Here is an 11,788-nt window from a genome sequence, read left to right on the forward strand (position 1 = left end):
TCCTGGTGGCACTCCACTGGTCACAGGCCTCCTGTCTGAAAAACAACCCTCCACTACCACCCTCTGTCTTCTATCTTCGAGCCAAGTCTGTACCCAAATGGCTCGTTCTCCCTATATTCCATGAGATCTAACCTTGCTAACCAGTCTCTCATGGGGAACCTTGTCAAATGTCTTACTGAATTCCACATAGATCACGTCCACTGCTCTACCCTCATCAATCCTCTTTGTTACTTTTCTTAAAAAACTCAATCAAGTTTGTGAGACATGATTTCCCACGAACAAAGCCACGTTGACTATCCCTAATCAGTCCTTGTCTTTCTTACCTACTACGTAATGCTTAAACTATGGTAATTTTAGTTTGTTCTTACAGTAAAATTCTGCAAACTTAATAACCTTTCTTTAAGGTTATTAATGATTATAAGGTTATTATGATTCCTTTAAGGAAGTCACCAAGAATTAAAATACTTTTTAAAGTTCATGCTCTCCGTCAATAGTTGTACCAATAGTCATAATTAGTAGTCTAATTAAATATAATAAGTACAGTAAACTTCCCACTATAATGTCATGAAGAAACAAGTGTCAGAATAAACTCACCGTCTTGAAAAACTGGCGGCCCAAATAGGAGGTAGCCATGCTAGTTAGATTTTTCCCACTTCCTATTTTACACTTTATGTAACCATAGAGATTTGATCCTTGAAGCGTAACACCCATGATAACCACAGCCTATTCCAAAAGGAAGAAAATCAGTAAGAACACTCCATAAATATGTCACAGAAAACAATTCACACCTTACACAATTTATTTCACAAAACTGCAAGCAGAATAACATCTACCCTTGCATTACTATTATTTTGTTCCTCTCTGCACAGATGCTGCCTGACCTGATAGGCATCTCCAGCAATTTCAGTGTTTGTTTCAGATTTCCAGCAGCTGTAGTGTTTTGCCATGAATCTATTATTGCCCTTACCCATCCCTACCATTCCAAATTTAGAATGGTATAAATATTTAAAGCAATACTTAGTGATATATGTAGAACAATCTGTCTCTGCATTATAAACATCCAAAAATAAAGGAAAATTATCTGCAGTACTTGCATTCATGCAAATATATTAAAAATTATCAAAATAATTTTTATCAGAAAATTTTAAAACATAATTGTACTAAGCAGCACTCAAAAACTTACCAACCATTTCAACTTAAAGGAAAAGAAAGTGCTGAAGACAAAAATGACCCACAGAATGGGGCAGATGATTAATCCTAACCAGAAGATTTTGGATTCAGCTTCGGAAGAAACTCTCTTCCCTTTACTCGAAGGCTATGAAAATAATAAAGAAAAATTCTAATTTAGAACAGAGTAATTAACATTCTTGTCTTCTTTCAGAATTCAACACAACCAATTTATGCTTGGAATGTACACATCATGCTTGGTTTAACATATTTCAACTACAGTTAGGTATTTCTGTAAATAGTTTAAAATTTATGCCTATTTTATTTAAAAGTTAATAGTTTAAAAGTTAATAGTTTAAAATTTTAGCCTTTTAACGTAACATATTTGTTGAAAAGTACTATGCTATGCTCATTGTTTTTCAGGTGGACAGCTGTCTTTTTAAGATTGATTTATTCGAACGATTAGTATGGAAACATCTAATGAATTTTTTTTTGTCCTATACAAAGTCTCCATTTTAATGAACGAAGACAAGTTTGCATCATAGCAGTGCTCACAGCCTACTATTGAACCAGACTGTACCAGAGGAATCAATAATGAAACCTAAAGTATCATCTATGTGCCCAAGTCTCAACTTAAGTGCTCACCAAAGCACTTACTCTTAAGATATTTTCAAATCAGCCTGCACAGAAATGTTGCTAACACACCTCTGGAGCAGGTGGGATCTGAACCCATGCCTCCAGAATCAGAGATGAAGACACTACCATTGTGCCACAAAAGCCCTTACCCACAATTAATTATATTGTGTTGTACCAATTTACACTAGTTGTACTAATTCCATGCAGGCAGTGGGCATTCAATGGGATTTCACAAGTACATATAAATGGGTGTTTATTGGTATTGTGGAGGTGGTTGAATTAATAGTTGCCTGCTTTTAATTTAACTCTAAATAAAAGCAAGGCAAGAAATTATTGATGTGCAACAAAAGCAATGGAATAATCGTGCAGGACTTTATGCTCGATAGAGTCTGCACCAATCAAATTGGCAATGGTGACTTGGAAGAGCTTGCAGAATGTTTTTGCGACGGTTTTGTGGAACAATATATTATGGAAACAACTAGGGCTAAAGCTATTTTACGTCTAGTATTGTGTACTGAGACAGGGTTAATTAGCAATCTCAAAAGTAACACATCTGCTGAAAACTAGCAATCATATTACAATTGAATTCCACACAGGTTTGTAAGCAATGTTTCAAGCACAAACAAGAAATTTAAACTTAAACAAAGCCAATTTCATAGGCAGGAGCGGACAACTGGCCAAATGGGAGAATGGGGAAATAGACCTAAAAAGGTTTGGCCACAAAGAGTAATCATATATAGACCATTAGGAGACAGTGAGGACTGCAGATGCTGGAGAGCAGAGTTGAGAGTGTGTGCAAAAGCACAGCAGGTCAGGCACCAACTGAGGAGTAGGAAAATCGACGTTTTGGGCCGGAGCCCTTCATCAGGAATTTCCTGCCTGACCTGCTGTGTTTTTGCAGCAACACACTCAACAATACATAGAGCTTTCTCAAGTTGACAGCTGTGACTGGTAGAATGCTACGTGGATAAATGCTAGGGCCTCAGCTATTTACAATCTATATTAGATTTACACAAAGAGACAAAGTAATGTGTCCAAGTTTGTTGACCATACAGAGTGAGGTGGAAACACAAGTTGTGATAACCACACAGAAGTTGCAAAAAGATATAGACAGTGGATGGACAAGGTGGCAGAAGGAGTTATAATATAGAGAAATTAGAAACTATTCACTGATCATAAGAATTAAAATGCAGAGTTTTTTTTCCCCCAAAAGGCATAAAACTTCTAAACGTTAATGTACAGAGTTTTACAGTTTTAATTTGTATCTTTTAGGAAAAGAATACTTCTATTCAAATCCAATAGCAAAGGACCATAGATGGCTGTCTGGGATGAGTGGGTCGTCAAGTATGTCGAGAATGGGTAAATTGGGTCTATTTTCTCTGGTGTTTGGAAGAATAAGATCTCAATTGAACATACATGATTTGGAAGGAGCTAGACAGGCCAGGCACAGAGATTGTTTCTAATGCTTGAGGAATCTAGAACACAGAGTCATAGACGCAGAATAAGGGGTTGATTATTTAGGACCAAGGTAAGTTTCTTCACTCAAAAGGGCTGCGAATCTTCGTAATTCTCTACCCTCGGGAGGTTAAGGATACTCTGTCAGTGAATATATGGAACAGGAAATTAGAAGTAAAGTCAAGACCAGCCATGGTTGTACCGAGTGGTACAGCAGGCTCATCAGGCCCGTTTGGTCTACCCATTCTCCTAATGATGCTTTGGGAAGATTGGATCCAGTTCTATTCTTCACCAAATAAGTTTCTCTATAAAAACAACAACTGTGGTTTATAGATACACGCTATACACAGACACACACACTTTTTGGTCTCCTCTAAATAAAAGAATCAACTTTTGTTCATACCTTCTTCGCCTCAAAGACCCAGTGACTCTTTCCATCATCATCAACCTGGTTCCACCAGCGTAACCCCACTAGTAATCTACCAGTGATATTCTGGACCAGAAATACAAACAAACAGTGCAGGATCATTGGAAGTGTGTGTCTGTACATCAATATATAGTGCACAAGCGTAATAAATTTCTATATCACACATAAACATTGTATTTTTTAAGTTGAATGTACCTTTCAGATTTATCTCAAAGATTTAAAACACAGTTCATCAATTCAAATATGTAGTAGCAATGTTCAGAGTCATTTGTAAATTGGACAACGTACTTCAAATAGTAGGTAACAAACAAAACACATTAATTTAGTTAAAAACTGCATGGAATTTGAATTCATGTTACTACTTAATTTAGATAAATAAAACTCAACTTAATTTACTGGACAGCAACAAACTTACAGCAAAATGGTTACAACTGAACTATGCTGCTGAACAAAATTTGGGTGAAAGTAACAACATTTTCAGATAAGCTTTAAAAATGCTCCCGGCAAACATTTAGGGAACCCCATGAAGGAAACTTAACCTGTTCTCATGTTAATTTCATTCTGGCACCAGGACCAATGATACAACTAGAATAAGCAGCCAATCACACTGCAGAACTCTCAGGTTCTTTCCCTCACTTTTCACAGTTTTATAGAAATGTAAATGAAGATTGAGACACACAGGAATAAGGTCAAAAAATGTTTTTAAGAGATCCACAAAATTTTCTCTATTCCATAGTAAATGCTAATATTTTTAAATATAAAAAGTAGGTTTTTTTAGGGTCACAGAGATTGCTCAGCAGCAATTTAAACTTGTCATTCTGTTTACATTTTGTCAAATCTAATGCAAGCAGTTAGATTATTTGGGCCGCTTCTACAGTGAGATTAAAGCCTACAAACTAGAAATTACATCAATTCAGTTGATTTCTAAGATTCACATCCAGAGGACAGCAGTAGTAATGTCCAGAGTTTTGCATAGTAATTGCAGCGAACAGTGTCAATGTTACTGTCATTATAACTGTGAAATCCTAGTCATTGTATCCTTATGACTGCAAAACTAAAACTCACTGCTCACATTATAAGGCAGCATAGTGGCAGTTGTCAGTACTGCTGCTTCATAGTGCAGGGACCCAGGTTCAATCCCAGCCTCGGATGACTGTCTATATGGAGTTTGTGTGTTCTCCCCATATCTGTATGCATTTCCTTCTACAATCCAAAGATGTGCTGGTTAGGTGGATTGGCCATGCTAAATTGCCCTGTAGTGCCCAGGGATATGCAGGATAGGTGGATTAGTCATGGTAAATGCAGGACGTGGGGATAGGGTTGGGAGGTTGGTTTGGGTGGAATGCGCTTCAGTGCAGACTCAATGGCCAAATGACTTCTTTCGGCATTATATCATTCCTATAATTAATTAATGAAAAAGACAAAGCTATTGGACCAAACATTCATGAGACCTCAGATGCCACTATGACCTCCAATTCAGGCCACATATTATCTATTCCATTAATTTCCAGACAAAAAAGTCACACTAGCCTGAAAGCAAGTATGAGAATGGCAAACTAAGATTTAAACACCATGAAAGATTAAAAACAAGGAAGCCCATAGGAAGAGGGGAAAAAAAATCACTTTACCCACTCTTTTATAAAAATGCATTTGACATAAAGAATAATGGAGTGAATGAAACAAATAAGTGAGTTTCAGTTGCAATTAGACATACATCTGAGTGAAAAGAAAATATTGAGGGATATGATGAGTTTTGCAGACTTAAAACCAATGAAAAAAAATAGCATTTTACTAAATGGCTTTTTCTAGCTCCCAAAAGAAATTGTTACTGAACAGTGTTTCGAATATATTTTTCTTATAATTATCAAGTTAGGACATTGTTTTGTTGAACACTTGCGTGTGAACACACCAGACAATTTCCTTCTGGGGAATGAAGAAATAAGATGTTCCAAAGGTTACTTACTTTTACAGTCCAGAAGTCACATGATAGAAGCAATATTATTGTCACAAAGCAGGCAATGAAGCTATTGCTCAGAAATTCACAGAGAAGGTAGACAACTATTGCACTAATCCGGAAAAACAGGTGGAAGAAGCAAGCCACTGGATGCCTTGAAAAAAAAAATTTTTAAATAAATCCACTGATCTCCAACAATTCATTACTGCAACACAATACTAATTCATGAGAGATAATTCATGACATGAAAAAACACCTTTATTCAACAGTTGTACTGTTACAAATACAAAATACTGTCAATTAGAAACTGATGTTACCCTGTGGAAGGGTTTGGCTGTGGGCGAGAGGATTAAAAAGAAGAAAATTTCACAACACACCTGCACGTTGACTCCAAACCATCACATTCCACAAGTAGCTGCAGTGTTTTACACTGCATGTAGGAAATGTAAGAAGCGAACTGTCAATTGCAATAAGTTAACTGGCAATGGTGTTAACATGGGTTTTTGAATTCAACTGATGTACAGATTACCTGGAACTTCAGTGAAAATAAAGTTAAGAACACAGCAGCTACCGAGAGAGATGAATCGGGGTGAAAATAATTTTTCTTAATGCCTACCCTTTTGGTTTTCAGGAGTTCCTTTTTTCTCACAGACTCCTTTATTAGATAACACAGCTACCTCGTAACATTACCCCTATGTTTGTATTAAAATCCTTTAATAGTTCCATTCTTTAGACAGGTAAGATAGCACAAATATCAAAGACAGAGTATCTGTACAACATTAAATCTTTTAACTTGGAATCCAAGTAGCAGTTTCCTACAAACTCATTTTATAATGAAAGTATTTTGTTAATTTATCATGAATAAATCTCTCATAGTCTATGTCATCACTCTCTGGGATAGTTTTCTGGAGGCTGAGCTCCACTATTCCGGAGGTTTATCTCAACTGTGAAGAGGTTTAAACAAACTATCCAAAGTGTCCAACTTACCTGACCGACAAACTCGTGTTCAAAAGAAAATACACACCAATTTTCTGAACTTAACAAGAAAATAGTTGTTTATTACATACAAATTGTCTTTAACCGATGACAATTAGGAAATAGGAATTGCTTAGTTGTAACTCAAACTTAAACTCTGTCCCATCTTTAAAATCTGCCTCACAAACAGAAGAGAACAAAAAACTGAATCAGAGAAAGATAGTTTGATAGCACCAGTCTGGATCAAAGGATTCAATGAACTGCTTTCTATTCTATTTTAGTTCTTTACTGATGAGATGAGGTTGAAGATGCTCTCTTTTGTTCACTGGTTGAGAATTCATCCTTTCACTGTCTTTAGAGAAGTTTTATTCCTCCTTCAGTCGAAGATGGACTGGAAAACAGCTAGCTGTTGTTAGAGACTTTCCAATATCTCCATAGGAGTGTGAAACAGAGGGAGATTTTCTCGTGCTTTCTCTTTGCAGATTATATGGCTGCACTGGCCTCAAACAAGCCATGGTCACCAGGAGTCAAACAGAACACTGTTGTCCAGTAGATTTCCTTTAGCTAAGAACCCGTTGGCTCCTTAGTATCTGCTTGTGTTTTCGCTGTTCCAGGAAAAATGGAACATTGGGGTGTATACAATGTGTCCCAGTAAACATAATGTTTAAAGTTGCAGCCATCTCTTTAGTTTAAAGCAGTATTTTCTTTTTTGTGTTTGGAGTCCAAAAATAGAGGAAATACTAATACATCGTCTTTACACAGTTTCCTAAATGAAAAGTCTAATCATGGAACACAAAGTACCTTATAGGAAATCAGTCTCAAACCTGCAGCCCCCTCAAAGAGCACTCTCCAACAAACATCTTCTTTTCACCAGCTTAAAGTGAATGCTGAAGAACACAAGAGGATAGTGACTTCGAAAGGTCCAACTGAGGAACACGGAATGCACAGAGAGCACGAGAGAGCAAACCCAATTATGGCACATTTGGACTTTAAACAGCAACACTTAGTCTCTAGAAAACATCCATTGTTCCAAGCGAAAAGGCTTCTTTCACACTGTGCTGAAGCCTTACATATTGCAACACAAACAGTTTCATTTTTTGACACAGTAAGTTTGCAGAGAAGTTTCTACTGTAAGTAATACAGGATACTTACGATCAGGTTCAATATTAGGAAGTTCATTGCATTTAAAGTAAATATTTAAATAAAGTTCATTGCATTTTCACTACTTTGATTGTTTGAGTATAATAACCATTTTTTTTACACTTTCACATAAAGTTCAACATGAATACAAAGGCCAAACAATTTTGTACCAAAGTTTGCAAGGTGAAAATCTTGACCCAACTCCACAGCAAAGAAAAAGCAGATTCCTTCCTCCAAAGAAGGTCACTCCACTTTGTTCTGGCATCCGATTGTGTTCTCTCATGACATCTCTGCACCCTCTCCCACTCCAAAGTCAGACACTGGGGTGATTCCATAATCCAGTGCTACCAACAATAATTGAACTCATTTCATTCAGAATAGATTGAGAGAAGACATCACCAGCTACAAGCTCAGTTATCCGCAACAAGTGGTTTATAATAGGAAACTCCTAAGAATTCAAAAGCATGACAATGAACTTTATTTAAATATTTATTTAGCAATTACATTTTGCAGCTGAGTCAAAATTTCATGACTTTGCACATGCAAAATTGCCACTGTCTGATCACACAAGCCACACCAATGAGAGCCAAAGACAAATTTAAGTAGAAATAATCAAAGCTTTGTTGCTGAAATACATTAGGAAGGTAACCAAAGACAAAAGAAACAAAACGTTTTCAGATTTGGGGGAGGCAATGGGATGGCAGTAGTATCATTGACTTGCAGTCCAGAGGCCAAGGCTCTGAGGACATGGTTGGAATTTGAATTTAATTAATAAATTTTAAACTAAAGGCTAGATCCAGTGATTATGACCATGAAACTATTAATGTTTGTTACTAAAACCCTTCTGGCTCACTAATGTCCATGTGAGAAGGTAATCTGTCCTTATCTGGTTTGACCTCCTTGTGACTCCATACTGCAGCCCTCTGAAATGGACACGCACTTTTATCAAACCACTACAGAAAACAGAAATTAAGAAATGGAACAGATGAAGCATCTGACATCAACACGGGCACTGGATATGACAAAGGCACACGCAGCCCTATCAACCCTGCAAAGTCCTCTTTACCAACATCTGGGGTCCAGGGCCAAAATCTGAAGAGCTGCCTCACAGACTAGTCAAGGAACAGCCTGACAGCAACTTTCATGGAGTCATACCTTACAGTGTGGTAGGCATAGCTGCCCCTGGATATGCCCTGTCCGAATGGCAAGAAGAATCAGCAGAGGTGGCAACATGATGTAAAGAATCAGGATGAAAATGCCTGGGAATCCTTAACATTGACTCCAGATCCCAAGAAATCTCATAGCATCAAGTCAAACATTGGGCAAGACAACCTCTTCTACACAGTACCACTGACTGATGAATAAGTATTCTTCCATGTAGAACACCACTATGGACAAAGCCTGATTGTGGTGTGTCGGGAAATCGAACCTACCATGAGCAAGGGATTTCAATGTTTATAACCAAGAGTTGCTTAGTAGCTCCACTACTGACCAAACTGGCTGAGTTTTAGATTAAATTCCCTACAGTATGGAAACAGGCCATTTGGCCTAACAAGTCCACACCGACACTCTGAAGAGTAATCCCCCCACCCTTCATTTACCCCTGACTAATGCACCTAACACTTTGGGCAATTTAGCGTGGCCAATTCACCTGACCTGCACATCTTTGGATTCTGGGAGGAAACCGGAGGAAACCCCTGCAGACATGGGGAGAATGTGCAAACTCCACACAGACTGTCACCAAAGGCGAGAATCGGATCCGGAGTCCCTGGTGCTGTGAGGCAGCAGTGCTAACCACTTAGCCACCGTGCTGCCCCAAAGGACACGGCTGCTAGACTGTGGCAGGTGGTGGGGGGGCTAACAATTTGACCTTGTGCTCATTGACCTACCTGCTACAGTTACATCTGTTCATGGTAGTATCTGTAAGAGTGACTACCTTACTAGCCTCGTGGAGACAAAGTCCCATGTTCATACTGAGGTCATGTGGCACTACCACTGTGCTAAGTGGAATAAATTTCTGAACAGCTACAGCCAACTCAAAACTAGGCATCCATTGGACACTAGGGGCTATTAGCAGCAGCATTTATATTTAACTACAATCCGCAACATCACGGTCCACACTCTACCATTACCATCAAGCTGGGGTAATAAACCCTTGGTTCAATGAACAGTACAGGAAGACACATCAGGAGCATAACCAAGTATACCTAAAACTTGATGAATCTACAAGACATCTCAACATAGATGTCAAACAACAACATCAGCATCTAATGGACAGGGCTGAATATTGCACAATCAGCAAACAGCCCCACTTGTAACCTTATGTTAATATATATGGAAAGGTACTTTTAAAAGCTTGACATTTAGAAGTTGAAACTAGCATTCTCCAATGAAGAGGCTATAACTAGTTTGATAAATTAACTGTGCACTCTCAGTGCAGAACAGTGAGAAAATGTACAGCTTCTGTAAAAATATGCAAAGCTTTTACCACCCCCGCCCCAACAAAACTGTGCCCTGTGTAGGGCCAATTATCAAAAAACCAGTTCTGGTTTCCATTGTAAACTCTGGAAAATTGTGTTTCTAATATATCTGATGAACATGAAATATGAATCCTCTTTGCATTGACAATACCATAAAGGAGGAAATAGGTGCATTTTCTGCATTGAGCAGGGCAAATATTAAGGTTCCCTGCTAAGGTATCAAACACAAAGAATCTTATATTGTGAATTTATTCACTTAACCAGTCCACTTTCAGACCAAACTTGATCAGTGGGGGAATCCAGGATGATGGGGAAAGGGCTGGAAAGCAGACAAGAAGAATATTGGGTCAGCCAGGAATGGTGGAATAGACCCAAGGGATGAACAGCCATCCCTGTTCCTATCTCTCATGGTGATGACAGGTCAATAACAATGACATCCAAGAAGCAGTCACTGAGGTTGATGTGAATCCACTGACCCAAATATGAACTTTAGAATCCCACCCCCTCAGTATTACCGGATCCTCTTCTTTTTGGACTTTCTCTGTCCTTCATCATCAGCATCAAAAAGCGAAACGTCCTCCGCATCATCACTGGATTCCTGCAGTGGGGGGAAGAGAGAGGGGGAGAGTGAAGTGAGTGAAGCAGGAGGGTGGGGGTTGAGTGAGGAGGGTGGGGTTTGTCAGAGATCAGGGCCCCTTGGAGGTAAGAGGGGAACACGGTCCTGGGGAAGAGAGATGGGTGGTCTCTGTGTCTCCAGGACCTTCACCTCCCTCTGTCCTCTCCACCATCACTCTATCTTCCTCCTCTTTCATCCTTCTCGCCATCTCTCTCCCCACTCTCGCTTTCTCTCTCCCTCTATCCGTACATCTTACCCCTTCTCCCGTCTATCCCTCCCCCTCTGTCTGTCTATCGATCCATCCTTGCTTTTCTCTCTCTCCCTTTTCTTCTTCCCCTCCCCTTTTCTCTCTCCCTCACCTGCCGCATCATCCTTCCCTCCGCTCCGCCATTGACAACGACTTCCGGACCACGTGACCCTTGTTTATGCCCTCAGGACCCCTCCTCCCTCGGGATAGGTGTCCACTCAGCGCCTGAGCGGGCGGAGGGCAGTGCGCAGGCGCGGGAGGCGGGGTTCCGGTGAGTGTTGGTTTCTTCCAGCAGCGTCATCGCAGCTTGTTGCTAAGTTACAGTTCACTCAGGGGCGTCTGAAGTCAGTCATGGCCAGCTTCTAGTGTTCTCTTTTGCAGCTGAGAATCTCTGTCAATGGTGAGCTTTTAATCCAGAGCACATGGTTCAGAGATGGGAATGTCACTCCTTGTGTGCCACAAGACCTCCAATGAGCTTTATGCTGTGTTCTAGAGTCATGGAGACCAGGTTTCAGCGTGTTCAACAAGTTGAGAAACGGCCTCAAGATCATGAATATAATGAATTTCTTAAAAGGCAGCAGAGTACGGGATCAGCAGCTTCTGAAGCAGCATGAGAGACAGCAGGGTCAGCAGTGTCATAAATAATGGGAGACAAAAAGGGACAGCAGCCTCTGAAACAGCATGAGAGAGA

The 11,788-nt window shown here is 39.4% G+C and overlaps 1 protein-coding gene across 1 annotated transcript in view; it reads right to left on the reverse strand.

The window, feature by feature from the left end:
* LOC122562052 (Golgi apparatus membrane protein TVP23 homolog B-like) overlaps positions 1 to 11,308 on the reverse strand; it is a 19,767-nt gene extending 8,459 nt beyond the window's left edge. Inside the window, exons 1-6 of the mRNA XM_043714500.1 lie at positions 11,210 to 11,308; positions 10,750 to 10,832; positions 5,649 to 5,793; positions 3,662 to 3,751; positions 1,184 to 1,315; positions 595 to 723 (exon numbers count right to left, since the gene is read on the reverse strand). Of these exons, the coding sequence (XP_043570435.1) occupies positions 595 to 723; positions 1,184 to 1,315; positions 3,662 to 3,751; positions 5,649 to 5,793; positions 10,750 to 10,832; positions 11,210 to 11,221 (591 nt within the window). The 5' untranslated portion in view covers positions 11,222 to 11,308. The remainder of the gene's footprint in view (positions 1 to 594; positions 724 to 1,183; positions 1,316 to 3,661; positions 3,752 to 5,648; positions 5,794 to 10,749; positions 10,833 to 11,209) is intronic.
* Positions 11,309 to 11,788: the final 480 nt, after the last annotated feature.

Source organism: Chiloscyllium plagiosum, chromosome 24 (assembly GCF_004010195.1).
Source record: "Chiloscyllium plagiosum isolate BGI_BamShark_2017 chromosome 24, ASM401019v2, whole genome shotgun sequence".
Taxonomy (NCBI): domain Eukaryota; kingdom Metazoa; phylum Chordata; class Chondrichthyes; order Orectolobiformes; family Hemiscylliidae; genus Chiloscyllium; species Chiloscyllium plagiosum.